The 18,615-nt window shown below is 42.4% G+C and overlaps 1 protein-coding gene across 5 annotated transcripts in view; it reads right to left on the bottom strand.

Moving 5' to 3' along the window:
• Window positions 1-18,615, bottom strand: part of PYGL (glycogen phosphorylase L) — a 100,586-nt gene that overhangs the window by 59,764 nt on the left and 22,207 nt on the right. For all 5 annotated transcript variants that reach the window (XM_088024590.1, XM_028107907.2, XM_028108037.2 and 2 more), the window contains exons 7-19: window positions 18,124-18,206; window positions 15,869-16,012; window positions 15,547-15,639; window positions 14,692-14,838; window positions 14,178-14,341; window positions 13,601-13,715; window positions 12,986-13,087; window positions 12,686-12,833; window positions 12,528-12,586; window positions 12,281-12,422; window positions 10,620-10,827; window positions 2,429-2,563; window positions 1,684-1,750 (exon numbers count right to left, since the gene is read on the bottom strand). In XM_088024590.1, coding sequence (XP_087880716.1) covers window positions 1,684-1,750; window positions 2,429-2,563; window positions 10,620-10,827; window positions 12,281-12,422; window positions 12,528-12,586; window positions 12,686-12,833; window positions 12,986-13,087; window positions 13,601-13,715; window positions 14,178-14,341; window positions 14,692-14,838; window positions 15,547-15,639; window positions 15,869-16,012; window positions 18,124-18,206 — 1,607 coding nt within the window. The remainder of the gene's footprint in view (window positions 1-1,683; window positions 1,751-2,428; window positions 2,564-10,619; window positions 10,828-12,280; window positions 12,423-12,527; window positions 12,587-12,685; window positions 12,834-12,985; window positions 13,088-13,600; window positions 13,716-14,177; window positions 14,342-14,691; window positions 14,839-15,546; window positions 15,640-15,868; window positions 16,013-18,123; window positions 18,207-18,615) is intronic.

Raw genomic sequence — 18,615 nt, 5'->3', positions numbered from 1 at the left:
GGCCTGAGTGCCCATCGAACTTTATGACAAATGCCAGGCCAAGCACATCCAAGCACATTTGCAGGGGAAAAATGACAGGAGTAAGTTGTAGTGAATCACAAATACATTTGTTTCACAGCTGAGAGCTAGATAGGGCAGATCATGCTTTTCTCCTGTTTAGAGTATATTTCTCTTAAGAACGAAAAAAAAGTATTTTTCATTTTAAAAGAAACCATGGATGTAAATTCCCTAATTGGTAATTGTTGCTATGGTTACAATATTTTGGCATGCAAGCCATATTTCCCATGCTTTATTTTTTATTTCACATCCCTTTAATTAGAGGGGAAGGAAGGGACTAACGTTCATTGTCTGCTAGATGCTGTGTCAAAAGATTTAACCTGTGGCTTAGATCATAGTTTGAAAAACACTACTCTAGAATGTTAGCTGTTGTGCAGGGAAACAATGTAATGGGACAATTATTGACCTACTTCTCCTTTCTTGTTCTTTCTGAAGGTAGATGCCCCAGTTGATTTACACTGAATCCCAAATACTCTATTGGGGTTTCAAAATAGGATCAATTAAGGCCTTATCCTTAATAAAATATATTCTATCCAAATTTTATAATTTTTATGTAAAATAATAGAAGAAGCTATTTATTTTATGCCCTCATGATTTTGTAAAGAACTCTAAAAGTTCATTAAAAATGGCCAGAACATGGGAACCTGGATGGCATAGTTGGTTAAGTGTCTGACTCTTGGTTTTGGCTCAGTCATGATCTCAGGGTTGTGAGATTGAGCCCTGCATATGGCTCTGTGCTCAGCTCCCTGGAGTCTGCTTCAGTTTCCTTCCCTTCTCCCTCTGCCCCACTCCCCACCCCTGCTCTCTCTCACTCAAAAAATTAAATAAATCTTAAAAAAAAGAAAAAGACCAGAACATTACTCAAAGCCATTAGCAATGCATTTTAAACATTTAAAAGAAAAGCCAAAACTATGATTATTCCATAAGGTACTGCAACACAGAGTCTAAAATTTGTTTATTCGGACTTTGAAAACTTGCTAAATAAGAGGAAAATAAAAGCTTCCTTTTCTTCACTTTCTTTAACTAGTTAAATGGATAATGAATAGACTTCCCAATATGTTTCTAAGCCCCAAAATACGATAATTGTTATGAGTAAAAACTGCAATTAGCACTAATGAACAAGGAAGACTGAACCAAATGCTGGGCTTTAAGATGGGCATCTTTGGATTTGGGCCATAACATTAGCAAAAGAGACCCCATTGTGCAAAACTGGCATTCACATTTGTCCTTGCCCTTGTCATATTTTCCTTTCCTGCTCTATTTATATTTCTTTTCCTCTTAGCCATTCTACACACAAATACAAGTGGAGATCAAGAGGAAAGAGCTAGAGTTGACCATTTTCTTTTGTCTTTGCGTTCTTGGAGGCAGGTAGTGAGCCACTCAGCTTAACTCGAGTACTGCCCCTCCTTGCTAATGGCCTTTAACTTTAATTTACTCTGGCCTATACATTTTTGGGGGACTAGATATGATTCTATTAGAAGATAAGGTCTGAATATCCTAGATAGTTGCCTCATTTCTCTTTTGGATTGATTAATGGGGCCCTCTTATTTCGATTTAATAAAAAGAAACAAAAATTTTAATTAACCATAGTAAGCTGGTTATTTTATAGGTCAGCCATATACTCACCATGTACAGCTGGCTGGCTTTTTCTTGACACTTGACATAGGCTTCGTAGTCTGCGAAGACTTTAAACCTGTTTTTTGTGATTGGAAGGGAAAAACAAAACAACAAAAATCTTCATTAAAATATGTGTGCTAAGATTCCACTTAAAATTATCTTTTGCTTTTTTTTAAGATTTATTTGAGAGAGAGAGAGAGAGAGAGAGAACACACAACCATGAGCAGGGGGAGGGGCAGAGGGGGAGGGAAAGGGAGAGAATACCAAGCAGGCTCCGCGTTGAACAGGGAGCCAGAAGTGAGGCTCGATTTCATGACCCTGAGACCATGACCTGAACCAAAACCAAGAGTTGGATGCTTAACCGACTAAGCCACCCAGGTGCACCACCCCCTTGACAAATTCTCTTTAGTATAACATCAGGCATGGCTGGTTTACCAAACTTACATTTCTATTCACAAGAATTTTAACCAGCCCTCAACCTTTATATTGGTTCTTCCCACATGTAAGAATGTCAACATATGGATGTTATCTGAAAGCTGGGTATACCAGTGGAAAGAGAAAAAGAATCCCAGATCTGTGGGTCTTGTTCTTAAACCTTCCTGCATAGTTAGTAGAGAATATCTTATTTTTCAAGTATAGGTTAGCTTTTCAGATCACAGATCTATGCTAATTACACAGATGTGTTGTAGTTGGTTTAGATGTTCTTGTCCCCTTTTCATGGCCCAAACAGCACGATTGTCTTGTGGGAACTCACCTGTCGTAATAAAATAGCATGTTGACTAAGTCTTTGAAGAGGTCAGGCTGCTTGGGAGAGAAGAAGCCTTTGTCAATTTGATCAACGGCCAGCTTCAGCTCTGGAAGTGCTTCGTAATATTCTTTTGCCACATACCTGTGGGGTGAGAGTGGGGGTGATAAGAAAAAGGTTCCGTTAGTGTGTGTGATTAACAATACACTAGACAGGTGACTTCCAGGGAAAATGGCAGAGTAGGAGGACCCTAAGCTCCCCTCATCCCACAGATACAGCGAGATAACACCCACAGCGGTGTAAATAACGGGAGACAACAACCTGAAGACTGACAGAACAAACTTTCCACAGCTAAATGTGGAGAGGAAGTCACATCAAAGAGGGTGGGAAGAATGGAGACGTGGTTGGGAGTTAAATGGACCCATGGGACTGTCCTCAGGAGGGAGGGATGCCGTGGGCATGAAGAGGGTAGAGAAACAGACTATTACACTGGGGAGCCCACATGGGGAAGATGAATCCCCAGAACATTTGGCTTTGAAAACCAGATGGGCTGAATTTTGTGAGTTCTTACCATCAGTGGGGCTTACCACCTGGGACTTTAAAAATCAGCAGGCTTGGCTCTGGGAGAGCAGGGAGAGCTACAGGAAACCGAGTCCCTGCCCTTAAAGGAACAGCGCAGCAAGCAGCCCCGGAGATACAGTATAGAAGCCGCAGTTTGAAAAACACCTGGGGTATACTGGAGGGAGATTTGTTTACTAATCTCAGAGCTATGCTAGAGGGACAGGGATCTTTAGGTGACTTCTCCAGGAACAAAGGAGCTGCTGGTCACTATCTCCCTTCCCTGCCCCCCACAGCCTAGCCACCCGGACCCCTGTGGGACAGTGCTGTGGCAGTACTGGCTGCCTGACTTGCTAACAGTGCGCCCAGCCCCCAGCTTCCTCTGCAGATCTGCCCCGGCAGTCAGGCCTCTGCTCCAGGTCCCCTCCCACAGCAGACCTGGGCACACCTCGCTGGCACTGCCCACCCTGACCCCCAGTTCTCCTGTGCTCCTGACCCCTACAATGTGCTCTTGGCCAGAGCCCATGCAAAGTGAGGCCACGAGCCTAGCTGTGTGCAAGCAGCCCCCACACGGGCCAGCACCACTCCAAAGTGACTCCCACCCCGGGGAGGGGAGAAGACAACCACACGCAACAATCAGACTGCAGCCCCAGCAGTGGGCTGGGCGCAGACAGCTGGTCTGCCTCCAAGCACTGTCCACCGATGAAAGCTTCTCAGGGGAGGACAGAGTCACACTTTGGTGTGATTGCAGCTCTGGCAAATGCCTGGTCCGACTCCACTCAAGCCCGAGGTAGCCCCAGCCTGGCTCACTAACAACACAAGGACCAAACTGTGCCTACAACAGGCAAAGAGGGCCACTGCAGACAACTGGATTGAAGGAAAAAGTGGCTCAGCTACAACAGCAGAGTGTGTGCAAAATGCATAGAAGACACCCCTGAAGCTACCAGGTTCTGATAAATGGGACACTGCACTATGGGGCACTACTGGACTCTCCATGAGGCCACTACTTTCAAGAGCAGGAGACATAGCCAACTTTCCCAACACATAGAAACAGACACAGAAGGTTAGGCAAAATGAGGGACAGAGGAAATGTCCCAAGTGAAAGGACAGACAAAATCACAGCAAGAGGCCTAAACAAAATGGAGATAAGTAATATGCCTGATAGAGATTTTACAGTAACGGTCTTAAGAGTGAATGGTCTTAAGAGGAAAGTGTGCAGGACCTCAATGGATCCTTAACAAACGGAGAGAAAACATAAAAATGAACCAGAGATGAAGAAGTTAATAAATGAAATTAAAACTGCACTAGATAGAATAAATAGTAGACTAGAAGAAGCAGAAGACGGGATTAGCTACCTACAGGATGGAGTAATGTAAAGTAATCATGTTGAACAGGAGAGAGAAAATATAATAATAAAAAATGAAAATAGACTTAGGGAATTCAGCAACACCACAAAGTGTAATAACATTCATATTATAGGGATCCCAGAAGGAGAAGAGTAAGAAAAGGAGGCAGAAGTTTTATTTGAAGAAATAATAGCTGAAAACTTCCCAAATCTGGTAAAGGAAACAGAAATCCAGATCTAGGATTCACAGAGAGCCCCCAACAAAATCAATCTAAGGAGGTCCACCCCAAGACACACAGTAATTAAAATGGCAAAAAGTAGTGATAAAGAGAGAATTTTAAAAGCAGCAAGAGAAAAGAAAACAGTTATTTACAAGGGAAACCCCATAAGGCCGTGAGCTGATTTTTCACTGATTTTGCAGGCCAGAAGGGAGTGGCATGATATATTCAAAGTGCTGAAAGAAAAAACATGCAGCCAAGAATACTCTGTTATTCATCATAGAAGGAGAGAGAAAGAGTCTTCCAGATAAGCAAAAGTTAAAGGAATTCGTGACTACAAGAAATGTTAAAAAGGGGGCGCCTGGGTGGCTCAGTCGTAAGCATCTGCCTTCAGCTCAGGTCATGGTCCCAGGGTCCTGGGATCGAGCCTCCCATTGGGCTCCTGGCTCCACGGGAAGCCTGCTTCTCCCTCTCCCACTCCCCCTGCTTGTGTTCCCTCTGTCACTGTGTCTCTCTCTGTCAGATAAATAAATAAAATCTTAAAAAAAAGAGAAATGTTAAAAAGGATTCTTCGAGTGGAAAGGAAAGATCATAAGTAGGAGTAAGAAAAGTAGGAAGCACAAAAGCAGTGAAAATAAGTATATCTATAATAATCAGTCAAAGGGGGCCACCTGCGTGGCTCAGTTGGTTAAGCATCTGCCTTTGGCTCAGATCATGATCCTGGCCGGGGTCCTGGGATTGAGCCCCATGTCTGGCTCCCTGCTCAGTGAGGAGCCTGCTTCTCCCTCTCCATCTACCCCTCTCCCCTGCTCATGTTCTCTCTTGCTCAAATAAATGAAATCTTAAAAAAAAAATCAGTCAAGGATCCACAAAATGAAAGGATGTAAAAAGTATGATACCATATGCCTAAAATGTAGGGTGGGGGGTGGAGTAAAGAATGGATTCAAACTTAAGCGACCATCAGCCTAATAGAGACTGCTATATGCTTAAGATGTTATATACAAACCTAATGATAACCACAAATCAAAAACCAGTAATAGATATGCAAAAATAAAGAAAAAGGAATCCAGTGTATCACTAAAGAAAGCCAGCAAACCATGAGAGAAGAGAACAAGGAACAGAGAACTATAAAAACAACCATAAAGCAAGTAGCAAAATGGCAATATGTACATACCTATCAATAATTATTTTGCATGTAAATGTTCAAATCAAAAGACATAGGGTAATGGAATGGATAAAAAAGTAAGACTTATCTATATGCTACCTACAAGAGACATACTTTGGACATAAAGACACATGCAGATTGAAAGTGAAATGGAGGTGCCTGGGTGGTTCAGTCACTTAAGTGTTTGCCTTGGGCTCAGGTCATGGTCTCAGGGTCCTGGGATCAAGCCCCACGTCCAGCTCCCTGCTCAGTGGGGAGCCTGCTTCTCCCTCTCCACCTCCCCCCCCGCCCCCATTCATGTTCTCTCTCTTTTTCAAAGAAATAAAATCTTAAAAAAGAAAAAAGAAAGTCAAGAGATGGAAAAGCATTTATCATGTAAATGGAAGTAAAAAGAAAGGTAGGTGGCAGTACTGATATTGGACAAAATGGACTTTAAAACAAAGTCTGTAAAAAGAGACAAAGAGGCTATATAATCAAGGGAACAATCCAGAGAAGATATAACAATTCTAAATATTTATACACCCAACATGGGAGCACCCAAATACATAAAGCAGCTATTAACAAACAAAGGAAGTAATCAATAGTAATCCAATAATAGTAGGAGACTATAACCCCCGACTTAGATCAATCAATAGATCATCCACACAGAAAATCAACAAGGAAATAGTGGCTTTGAGTGAAACATTGGATCAGATGGATCTAACAGATATACTCAGAACATTCCCTCCTAAAACAGCAGAATACACATTTTGTTCAAGTGCACGTGAAACATTCTCTAGATCACATTAGGCCACAAAATAAGTCTCAATAAATTCAAAAAGATTAGTCATACCATGCATATTTTCCAACCACAATGCTTTGAAACTAGAAATCAACCACAAGAAAAAAATCTAGAAAGAGCAGCAATACATGGAGATTAAATAACATGCTACTAAACAATGAATGGGTCAACCAAGAAATCAAAGAAAAAATACAGAGGCAAATGAAAATGAAAACAGAGTGGTCCAAAATCTTTGGGATGCAGTAAAAGCTGTTCTAAGAGGGAAGTTTACAGTAATACAGGCCTATCTCAAGAATCAAGAAAAATCTCAAATAAACAACCTAGCCTTACACTTAAAGAAGCCAGAAAAAGAACAAGCAAGACCCAAAACCTGTAGAAGGAAGGACATAATCAAGATTAGAGCAGAAATAAACAATATAGAAACTAAAAAACCCCAATAGAACAGATCAATGAAACCAGGAGTTGGTTCTTTGAAAACATCAACAAAATTGATAAACCTTTATTCAGACTCAAAAAAAAAGAGAGACGACTCAAACAAAATCAGAAATGAATGAAAGAGAAGTAACAATAGACACCACAGAAATACAAAGGATTATAAGAGAATATTATGAAAAATTATATGGCAACAAATCGGACAACCTAGAAGAAATGTATAAATTCCTAGAAACATATAAATTCTTAAAACTGAATCAGAAAGAAATAGAAAGTTTGAACAGACCAATTACCAGTAATAAAATTGAATGAGTAATCAAAAGACTCCTAACAAACAAAAGTTCAGGACCAGATGCCTTCACAGGTAAATTCTACCAAACATTTAAAAAAGAGGAAGGAAAGCCTCCAAATTAATTCTAGGAGACCAGCATTACCCTGATACCAAAACCAGATGAAGACACTACAAAAAAAAACAACTACAGGCCAATATCTCTAATGAACATAGACGTAAAAATCCTCAGCAAAATATTAGCAAAATGAGTCCAACACTACATTAAAAAAAATCACTCACGAAATCAAGTGGGATTTATTCCTGGGATGCGAGGGTGGCTGAATATTCATAAATCAATTAACGTGATACATCACATCAATAAGAGAAAGGATAAGAACCAGATGGTCACTTTAATAGATGTAGAAAAAGCATTTGACAAAGTACACCATCCATTCATCATAAAAACACTCAACAAAGTATTTAGAGGGAACATGCCTCTACATAATGGAAGCCGTATATGAAAAACTAATAGCTAACATCATACTCAATGGTGAAAAACTGAGAGCTCTTCCCCTAAGGTCAGGAACAAGATAAGAATGTCCACTCTCACCACTTTTATTCAACATAATACTGGAAGTTCTAGCCACAGCAATCAGACAACAACAACTACCAAAACAAAAGGCATCCAAATTGGTAAGGAAGAAGTAAAACTTTCACTATTTCCAGATGACATCATACTACATATAGAAAATGCTAAAGACTCCACCAAAAAAAAAAAAAAAAAACAAACTACTAGAACTGACAAATCTCGTAAGATCATGGGATACAAAAATAAACATACATAAATTTTGCATTTTATACTAATAATGAAGCAGAACAAGAAGTTAAGAATTCCATTTACAATTGCACCAAAAATAATAAAATACCTAGGAATAAACTTAACCAAGGAGGTGAAAGACCTGTACTCCAAAAACTATAAAACACTGATTAAAGAAATTGAAGATGACACGAAGAAATGGAAAGACATTCCATGTACATGGATCTGAAGAACAAGTATTGTTAAAATGTCCATACTATCCAAAGCAACCTACACATTTAATGCAATCCCTATCAAAACTAGAACAATAATCCTAAAATTTGTGTGAAACCAGAAAAGGCTCTGAATAGCCAAAGCAATCTTGAAAAAGAAGAACAAAACTGGAGGTATCACATTTCAAGATATATTATATAGCTGCAGTAATCAAAACAGTATGGTACTGGCACAAAAACAGATACATAGGGCGCCTGGGTGGCTCAGATGGTTAAGCGTCTGCCTTCGGCTCAGGTCACGATCCCAGGGTCCTGGGATCGAGTCCCGCATCGGGCTCCCTGCTCCTTGGGAGCCTGCTTCTCCCTCTGCTTCTCTCTCTCTCTCTCTCTCTCTCTCCCCACCTCTGTCGCTCATGAATAAATAAATAAAATCATTAAAAAAAAAAAAAGACTGCAACATCCTTTAAAAAAAAAAAAACAGATACATAGATCATGATTATCTGGTCAATTAATCTTAGACAAAGGATGCAAGAATATTCAACGGGAAAAAAAATCTCTTCAACAAATGGTACTGGGAAAACTGGTCAGCTACAAGCAAAAGAATGAAACTGGACCACTTTCTTACACCATACACAAAAATAAACTCAAAATAGATTAAAGACCTAAATGTGAACCTGAAACCATAAAAGTCCTAGAAGAGAGCACAGGCAGTCATTTCTCTGACATGTGCTGTAGCAACATTCTTCTGTTTATGTCTCCTGAGGCAAGGGCAACAAAACAAACTTTTGGGGCTACATCAAAATAAAAAGCTTCTGCAAAGCGAAGGAAACTATCAACAAAACTAAAAGACAACCTACTGGATGGGAGAAGATATCTGCAAATGACTTACCTGAGAAAGTTAGTATTGAAAATATATAAAGACCTATATAACTCAACACCAAAAAGACAAATAATCCAATTAAATATGGGAAGAAGACATCCAGATGGCTGACAGAAACATGAAAAGATGCTCAACATCACTCATCATCAGGGAAATGCAAATTAAAACCACAATGAGATATCACCTCACACCTGTCAGAATGGCTAAAATAAAAAATGTAATAAAACAACAAGTGCTGGCGACCATGCAGAGAAAAGGAACCCTCGTGCTCTGCTGGTGGGAATGCAAACTGGTGCAGCCACTGTAGAAAACAGTATGGAGGTTCCTCAAAAAATTAAAAATAGAACTACCATATGATCCAATAAATTTACCACTGGGTATTTACCCAAGAATACAAAAACCCTAACTCAAAGGGATACATACACCCCTATGTTTATTGCAGCATTATTTACAGTAGCCAAATTATGGAAGCAGCCCAAGTGTCTGCTGATAGTTGAATGGATAAAGAAGTGGTATACACACATAATGGAATATTACTCAGCCATAAAAAGAATGAAATCTTGCCCTTTGCAACATGGATAGATCTAGAGAATATAATGCTAAGTGAAATAAGTGAGTCAGAGAAAGACAAATACCATATGATTCCACTTATATATAAAACTTAAAGAAACAAAACAAACAAATGAAGAAAAAAAGAGAATAACCAAAAAAACAGACTCTTAACTACAGGGAACAAACTTATGGTTACCAGAGGGGAGATGGGTTGGGGGTGAGGGAATGGGTTAAACAGGTGATGGGGATTAAGGAGTGCACTTGCCATGATGAGCACAGGGTGATGTACTGAATTGTTGAATTACTGTATTGTACACCTGAAACTAATGTAACCAACTACACCGGCCGATAATGAATAGCAAGGACCTCATGCACCTGTGCCCAAGTTCCTTTCACGTTCACTTGCTGGGTTTAATAAAACTAAGCTGTGAGGAGGCTGCCCAGGAGCATGGGAGATGTTCTGTAGCCGCATTTCACATGACCCTGCCTCAATTGGATACCTGGGTGGGCAGGTGATGTACTGAATTGTTGAATTACTATACTGTACACCTGAAACTAATGTAATACTACATTAACTATACTAGAATTCAAAAATGAAACAAAAATAATACACTAGATGCTACATTAGCTGTGAAAAATGCACTCAGAAACATTAGCATTTACAGAAGCTATTATTATAGAGTTCAACATGAGTATCAATAATATTTGATTAGATCTGGAAAAATTTCCCCCCTAAATTTGATTAGTTCCCTATAACTGAAGACCCAAAGAACAGTAAATACTAAAAATAATCCAATCCGTTAAAATACAGTTTAATAAAACTAAGCTGTGAGGAGGCTGCCCAGGCGCATGGGAAATGTTGTGTGGCCGCATTTCACATGACCCCAACTCAGTGGGATACCTGGGTGGGCAGGCACCCTCGTGGGGGTGGGGGTGGAGCACCTGCCCAATAAGGAGCTGCTCCCTTACCCTTTCTTGTCCAAAGCGGCCACATCATCTACTCTCATGCCAAAGATGAACAGGTTCTCTTCCCCAGCTTCCTCTGCCATTTCCACGTTGGCTCCATCCATGGTCCCAATGGTCAGGGCCCCATTCAGCATGAATTTCATATTGCCTGTCCCTGAGGCTTCAGTGCCTGCAGTGGAGATCTGCTCAGACAGATCTGTAGCTGGAATGACTGCAAGCAAGGTATATTAAAATCAGTGATTCTGTCTCTAGATCTTCTCCTATTGTATCTGAGTATTTATCTAGCTGGCCTGTTCTGATCACATTAAAATAGACCATGTACATCAAGGTAAACATTCATATGGTATGGAAGGATGGATCTCACTCTTCCCCTTGACTCAGGCAACTGCTTTTGTCCATTTTTGATGTGCTATCTGGGTGGTGATGGCCACAGTGCTAAATAATTATATGCTCATACTACTCTTCCTTGGTCTGTAAACTCCAGAGAGCACCTGTTACGCTCTGCTATAAAAGCTGACACTACGTTTCTCTCTTTCCTGCTCTTCCTTCCAATTTTTGTTATGGTTTTGTTTTTATTTCTTCTGCTTGATAACTTTATAAAATAGATTGAAACTTCTCTTTCTTGATCTTTAAAATTCAGTCTCTCCTGACCCTTCCTTTATAATCTGAGGAAATTGGATCCTCCGCATTCCTTCCACTTTCCACTTCCTCCCTCCCTCCCGCTTATATGGCAGAGAAATGCACCGGGTGCACCTGAGGTGTGCCTGGGGCTAGACACCAAGCCTCTGACCTTTCAGCCTAATTTACACATAAATTAGTGCTGCCGGAAGGCCTCCTTCTCCCTCTTTTGAATTCAAAGGTCAGAACCAATTCTCGTTTTACTTTGAAGTCTTATTTGTGGATTAGATATCTCTTCATTTGCATCGGTAGGAACCTGGCTCTTCTCTTTCTGCATACAGTCTTAAAGAGTAACATCAGAGGACCCAAAAATACCTCAAAAAGAGAAAGGTCTGTTTTCAATTTGGGACTGGGGTGAATGCACAGTTGGCATCTGCATGTGGATGGTGCTTTGTAAGCACATGATGCAAATAAGCAAAGAGAGCAATAGAGAAAAGGATGTTGGCTTTTTGCCAGTCTAACTGCCCCCATGTGGGAACTCCGTGCATGATCAGTCTAAGCACATCTAAGCCTCATGATTGGCAGCCTGACATCTGTCCTCATTCCCTGTTGCCATGTGAACAAATGACAGCCCTTCTTCATTCCACTAAGTGACCAGAGGAATATTGGGGGCTGGGGAATTGGTGTTCTGTTGCAAAACTGGAGCTGGGAATGGAAGACCCTTTCTTTTCCTTTCCTTTGTAGAGCCCGGTCTGCGCTTTGCCCAAACTTCAGGGCCACCTCCTGCAGCACCCAACTCTGGCTAGCTAGCTGGCAGGAAAATGCACTTGCAAAGGTAACTGGTGATACTGACTCCTGGGACAGCAATCTCATTGTCAGCTGGATCATCTCCACGACTCTTAGCCTAGGCCCTAATTTTGCCCAAGAGTGACACTTTCTATTCTAAGTTACTGACCCCCAGAACCCAGCCACCTCATTTTTCCCTACCATGTAACCTTTCCCGAGAATTTGCCCTGGCCCTGCCTGATTTGGGATGAGGATACTACCTTTTTCAGCAAGAGACACTCTGTAGTTCTCCAAGAAGATGACTTTCAACTTGTTTCCAACTACAGGGTCATTGTTCACCACATTTGCCACCGAGGTGATGAGCTTTATGATCATTTTGGCCATGTGATATCCTGGGGCAGCCTTGGGGAAGAACGGCAAACACACGGTTGGCAGGCAGCCGTGATGAAGTGGAGAAATGGCAAGAGATCTGGGCCCCCGCATCCCCAGTGAATACAATCAGCTTACTTTGCCACCGATTATGACTGTTCTGGGCACGAATAACTTCCTGGGGTCTTTCTTAATGCCTGAAAAAGATTTAGGAGTGGGTGGAATGGAGGGCGGGTGCGGGTTGGGGTGGTGAGGCTCCCGCCTCCGGGGGGTGTGGCGGCCGCGGGGTGACTCACGGTTGTACATGGTGACCACGTGCAGGCAGTTCAGGAGCTGCCGCTTGTACTCGTGGATGCGCTTCACGTGCACATCGAACATGGAGGAGGGGTTGATCTTCACTTTGTACTCCTTCTCCAGGAACTGAGAAAACTTGAGCTTGTTCTCCTGTGGAGACAGTGCGCCATGCCGGGGCCCTTTTGACTCGGAAGCATCAACAGCTAGTCTGTTTTTTAAAATTGGGGGTGGGGTGGGGTGGGGGAGCTTCATAAACCCTCAGAACTAGTGCTGCCGAAGGAATCCACACTGGGAAGCCTCACCTGCTTCACGCTGGCGATTTCTCGGAGGAAGATGTCATTGTCCAGGAAGCCCTGCAGCTTCGTCAGCTGGCTTAAGTCTTTCATGTAGTCTTCCCCGATTTTCTTCCAGTTTAAAGAAGAGGTTATGTTAGTCAGGGACGGCAGTCCAGCCCACATACGCAGTTTCTGTCAGTCTGTGGTGGGCGCCTACAACAGGACAGCTGACTAGTGCGCCTCACACGGAACGGCTGGAAATGCTGGCTGGGAAGAACCCTCTGCTAGTATCTTAACTGTAGTTTCAGTGGCAGTAAGTGCTTAAAAACAGATGACCTACCTACAAGGGGTAACGCAGAACCCAGGTTCTACTAGTTATTTTTATCACCTTCGCTTACTAAATAGGGCCACCATCTTCCATCTGTGGGCCACAGGAGTCCTGGCAGCCAGCTACGGAACCTGTGGACCCCTTGTTTAAAAAATTAAGAATTTCAAGCAGGCTAGAGCAGAGAATTCAATCAAGCACGGAGCCTTGTGGGACAGCACATGTCACCGGCTGAGGGCTGGACTGGATTCTCAAATTATAAGGGCACTCATCCACCTGTAGCCTTGCAGCCAGGCCTCCCCTGACTTCCCCCTTACCTCCGCTATTAACTCTGCCAGCCCTGGGTTGCAGAGTAAGAGCCAGCGCCTCGGAGTGATCCCATTGGTTTTATTCTGAAATTTGTCTGGTTCTAGCTCACTGAAGTCCTTGAATCTGGAGTTGGAAGAGACACATCGCTGAATTTGAAAGAGCAGGTTCCTTTTACATTCCAGAAGCCAAGGGTAGGCTTAGAGAGATTAAAGGTGGCGGTGGGGGGGGGGGGGTGGCTGGCAGCACTACTGCTGTCATTCTAAATTGAGATCCATTTGCAATTCAACATAATTATAAGAAAAATTCCAAATCAAGTCACCTCCATATGATTTCCTGGCACTGATATATATACACCAGATTTTCAGTAGAATAGGTTGTTTTTTTTTTGGCTCCTACATCTAGAAGTAGGATGGTTCAGAGAGGAAGGCATTTTCTTTTTGAAAAGAAGTTACTTTGTATAGAAGAAAATACTTTTGCACATTTTGACAGGGCCTTTCTTCATCCCAAAATGCATCCTTGCATTTACTAGCATCGGTGCATTAATACAGCGATGTTGAACCCACCACCACAGGAATGGAGACTCACACTTGGGTCTTCACAATGTCTGAGTGAATTTTAGCCACGCCATTCACAGCATGGGAGCCCACAATGCAGAGATGGGCCATGTTGATCCTTTTGCCTCCTTCCTCTTCAATCAGAGACATTCTTCTCAGACGGTCGACATCTTTAGGAAACAAGGCCGCAATTCTCTAGCCAAGGGAAGAGAAAGGCCTTGCTGGCCACTCAGGTTTAAAGCAACGTTAAGACAATGTCATTCACTTCCCCAGCAAAATCTCTAATGGAGCAAATATGGAACTTCACTACCACAGAGAGGGGCTGGGTTTGCCCTGGGGAGATGCCATCCTCCATTTTAGTGTTTTCAAAAAAGTGTCTTTAACAGAGCCCCACCCAGTCTTGAATACTTTTGATGTATCTATGAATACTATGATGTATCTATGACGTTTGGGCCTCCAGTTTGGTGAGAGGGAACATCCCAGCCACCCTTAACATCTCAAGACCTCATTCTCAAAAGGGGTATGAATCCCTCAAAATGACTTACATCCAAATGCTTCTGATTTATCTCATAAATGATTTGCAAATGTCGAGGAAGCAACTTTTCCACCAGCCCTACGGGCCAGCGCTCCAGAGCCTCTGGGAGCACCGTGTGGTTGGTGTATGCAAAGGTCTTCTGGGTGATCTCCCAGGCCTGAGGGAAGGGGAGAAGAGTTAGTTGCTTCCCTCTGCAAAAAGGCTACCCTGCAGGTGCATACCCCATCACACAAGACCAAACATTCCCTCAGCTCCTGCCAGTCTGCAACAGTTAGACAGACACAGTTAGACATAGTCCATACAGTTAGACACACTCAATTCCACCAGGGTCCAAATCATCCAGCGAATGGGAATATGGTTTTTTTCTGGGGTTGGAGGAGGGGAAGCAGCCATTTGTAAAACTGTCTGAGAAAACTGAAGACAACATACGGATAAGTCTTCTCTACTATCCTAACATGCCGTTTATTAAAAGCAAAATCTGAGCAATACAAACAAGTAATGTTCCGTGAAAAGTACAGAGTACGTTTAAAATACTGATTTGCAAACTGGTGGAGACACATAATTAGCTGTGTTCTGAGGTTGGAGAATTTAATTTAGAATCCTTTTCGACCCAAAAATGGCAATCACAGTGTAAGTCTGAGCTACTGAGCTGTGTCCCATTAGGAATGTATTTATTTATTAGTCTTCCTCCCTGTAAAGCTGTAAGGACAGAGAAATGTTAGCACCAGGCAGACTTCACCTTTAACCATTGGAAGTGAGCAACAGTAATTTATTTTGAAAAACTGTAAAAGGAGCTTTTGGCAAAAATCTCTGAACCACAGATATACTATTTAATTAAACGAAAAGGAAGCCAAACACTCCAGACCTTGGACCAGGGCAGTTTTTCAATATCCACAAAAATCCTCATCAGCTCAGGGATGGCGAGTGCGGGGTGTGTGTCATTCAGCTGGATGGCAACCTGTATGGGGAAAAGGCATCAGCGTGCAGGTGATGGATGGCCCGAAGTCTGGGTTCCTTACCCTCGTGTACATCTGCACAAAGCACCAAACAGAATGCCCACCCTCGGTGAGGCGCTTTAAGCCTACCGCACCTACTCAACTTTTTTAGCACTGAGAAAGGGGAGTAAATCTGATAGGAAGTCCTGATCCCTCATTGTCTCTGTCCGTGTTCAAAGACAGAATACTTGCCTGGTCTGGAAAGGCATCAAAAGCCGTTTTGGCACTATCCGTGGAGCCAAACTTGGAGGCTTTGAAACGTCGGATGACATCTTGCAAGGTAGCAGCCACCACAAAGTACTCCTGCTTCAATCTCAGCTCCTTCCCTTCAAAAAACTTCAAGCCAGAGAGACGGAGTGAGAGTGGCTCACACTGTGAGGCGTGGCCAAAATATGCCAGGGATCTCCTGCCCAGAGAACTTTAAGACGAAAGCTCATAGGACATCTGGAGGAAGAGGGCAGGTTGAAGGCCAAGCATCAGGCTTTGCTCTTTCCTGAAGTGTAAAGGGATTTAAAGAAGGCATACAGGATGAAGGGAATGGGAGACAAGACAATAGCAACAACCTTTTTGAAGCTGAAAAATAGATGGGCGAGTGGTAATTGGGCCAGAAGACCCAGGAAAACTGAATAGAAGAGCCAAAAAGCAATTAAATTTATGCCCCAAAGCCCCTGAAGGCTCAGGACTTGGCAGCACCGGTGCCCTTGGAAGTAGGAGAGAAGATATGGTAAAAGGTCAGCTGTGAGCCTAAGCAGCAGCTGGCCTCAGACTTCACCCCCAGTCCTCCCCAGCTGAGCAATCTCCTTCCCCAACGCAGGCAGAAGCCCGATGTGTATTCTCTGGAGATGGTAACACAGGGGCCTCTGGGCTGGAGAGAGGCACGGAGAGTCAAAAGCAGGGGTACCACTCTGTACTGAAAATGGGGGGAAGGGGTTTAAGTGAAAGTTTATGTGCTGAATTGTTGAGACTCTCAGCCTTCTTCTCCCAACCAAATTTCAGAACCCAGGCAGTGGATATCAATTCTGCCAGGAAGGAAGCTGCAAGAGCCTTCCCTCAAAGGTGAGAAAGATTAGAGCAAACAGTCCTGCACGGTGGGGACCTCAGGCAAGATCATGGAGGATGCATCTGAGAACTCATGACTGTACCACTGAGGAACTTAAGGAGCACATCTGAGATTCTGCACTTTTCTTATAGATGATCAGAAGACTTTAAAGAGCTTTAAGCAAAGAAAAAAATAGCTGCAGAGGGACGACAGTTGCAAGATTCCTGGAAGAGGGACTCATGTCTGGAGGAGGGCTATGGCCAAGTTGGCGAGAGTGAATGAGTTTGCTTTTGTAATTACAGTACAAAAATGATTTATCAACTCATACTTAAAAACAGGCATGACCCTGACAGCTACCTTTTACTCAATGAATTTAGTTAACTTTGCACCCCATGCTAACTTTGTATCCCCTATGAATTGCTGTAGATGGTTATTTCCAAGTAAAGTTAGGTTTGGTCCTTACTGAAGATAGGAGGATTGATTTCAAGCCCCTTTCAGTTAAATAATTCTGCAGGCTGGGTTTGGCTAGGCAGTGCTTGGAGGGATTCTTACTTTAACTTACCACGAAACAAAATGACTTTTTGCTTTTGGGTCAGAGATTTTTCTGACATGTACTGAAGTCACAATGTCTCTCTCAAAGGAAAAAAATCACATATACCATTAAGTTTCTGAAAATGCTGCAGCAAACAGCAGAGTACCAATCTGGTGGTTTGTGAGACGTATTATCAAAAGAGTAATCATTACAGCTTCAAGAAAATAATTTTACCCACATATAAGATAGAGCTAAGTATATTTAAACCAACTAGGAATCCACAGTGGTCATCTGTGATGCAGTTCCAAGTTAATTTTTTTTTTAATTTTAGCTAAGCTATTTTAGTGTAAAATTGGGAATAATCACCTATGAGAAAAAATCTCAAGAGATGAATAAGTGGCATAAGAAACAAGTGTTTGCTCCTGGGTCTGCTCTGAGGTCCAGACCCCACCTCGCCTGAGTGTAGAAGGCTGGGAAGAGCCTGTCAGCGAGGGGAAGAGGCCAGGCAGGAAACCTCCAGGGTCTTCTGACTCTGTGGAAGAAACTTCCATTTGGAAAGGAAGTAGTATTTTACCAGTGCTTCACTTCATCTTTTATATCCAGGTTTTGTTTTGAAATGTACAGACATAACCTCCTTATTGGTTGTGAGGTCACTAGTCAAGGGCAAAATACCAATTCTGACTTCATGTATGGTACAAATTTGTTTTCCTTACTTGGGTGGCAGGGGAAATCTAGACAATTCAGGAAGAGATATGGAGATTATAGTGCATTTAAGAAAAAAAATCAATATTGAAGATGTGCTTTATGGGCTATGGAAAAGTGCTTCTGAAATAGACTGCTTCTGTTTCCACTGAGAAAGCAAGCTCGACCACTCACGTTATCATTGGGATAGAGGACCCGGGAGATGTTCTCGGCCAGATTTCGGTCCAGCACAGCCTGAATGTAGTCTCCAACGTTAACTGAGGGAAAGGTTAGAAAAATGAATAAATAGATAAGCCAGCCACTGTTATTGAAGCCCCTTGACCTCACCTGATGCTTGCTGTGTACCACGTGGATGTAGGGATTCCTACAACTCCTGAAAATCCAAAAGGATTTCCACAGCCCTCCATGCTGTGATTCGCAAGAGAGTCTAAGAGGGCTAGACTGCAGGACTGTTTTTAAAATGTCCTCTGCACATGCTCCATAAAATGGCTGCTCACTGGAGAGTTCTGATCAGAAACTCAAAGCTTTTCTCTCAACTAGCGATACTAACTAGCGATCAGAAAGATTACACGCACACACACTGACACACACAGAAACCATTTATGTCCCAGTTCCCAAGATCCTTGTTTTGTGCCCTCTTTTAGAGCTGGTGCTGATCTGGTTGCG

This window comes from Eumetopias jubatus, unplaced genomic scaffold (genome assembly GCF_037043125.1).
Source record: "Eumetopias jubatus isolate StellerSeaLion01/CBP00866 unplaced genomic scaffold, mEumJub1_p1.0 scaffold_7, whole genome shotgun sequence".
Classification (NCBI taxonomy): Eukaryota; Metazoa; Chordata; class Mammalia; order Carnivora; family Otariidae; genus Eumetopias; species Eumetopias jubatus.
Note: the sequence above shows the minus strand (reverse complement) of the source record. Positions and strands in the feature narration are given on the sequence as shown.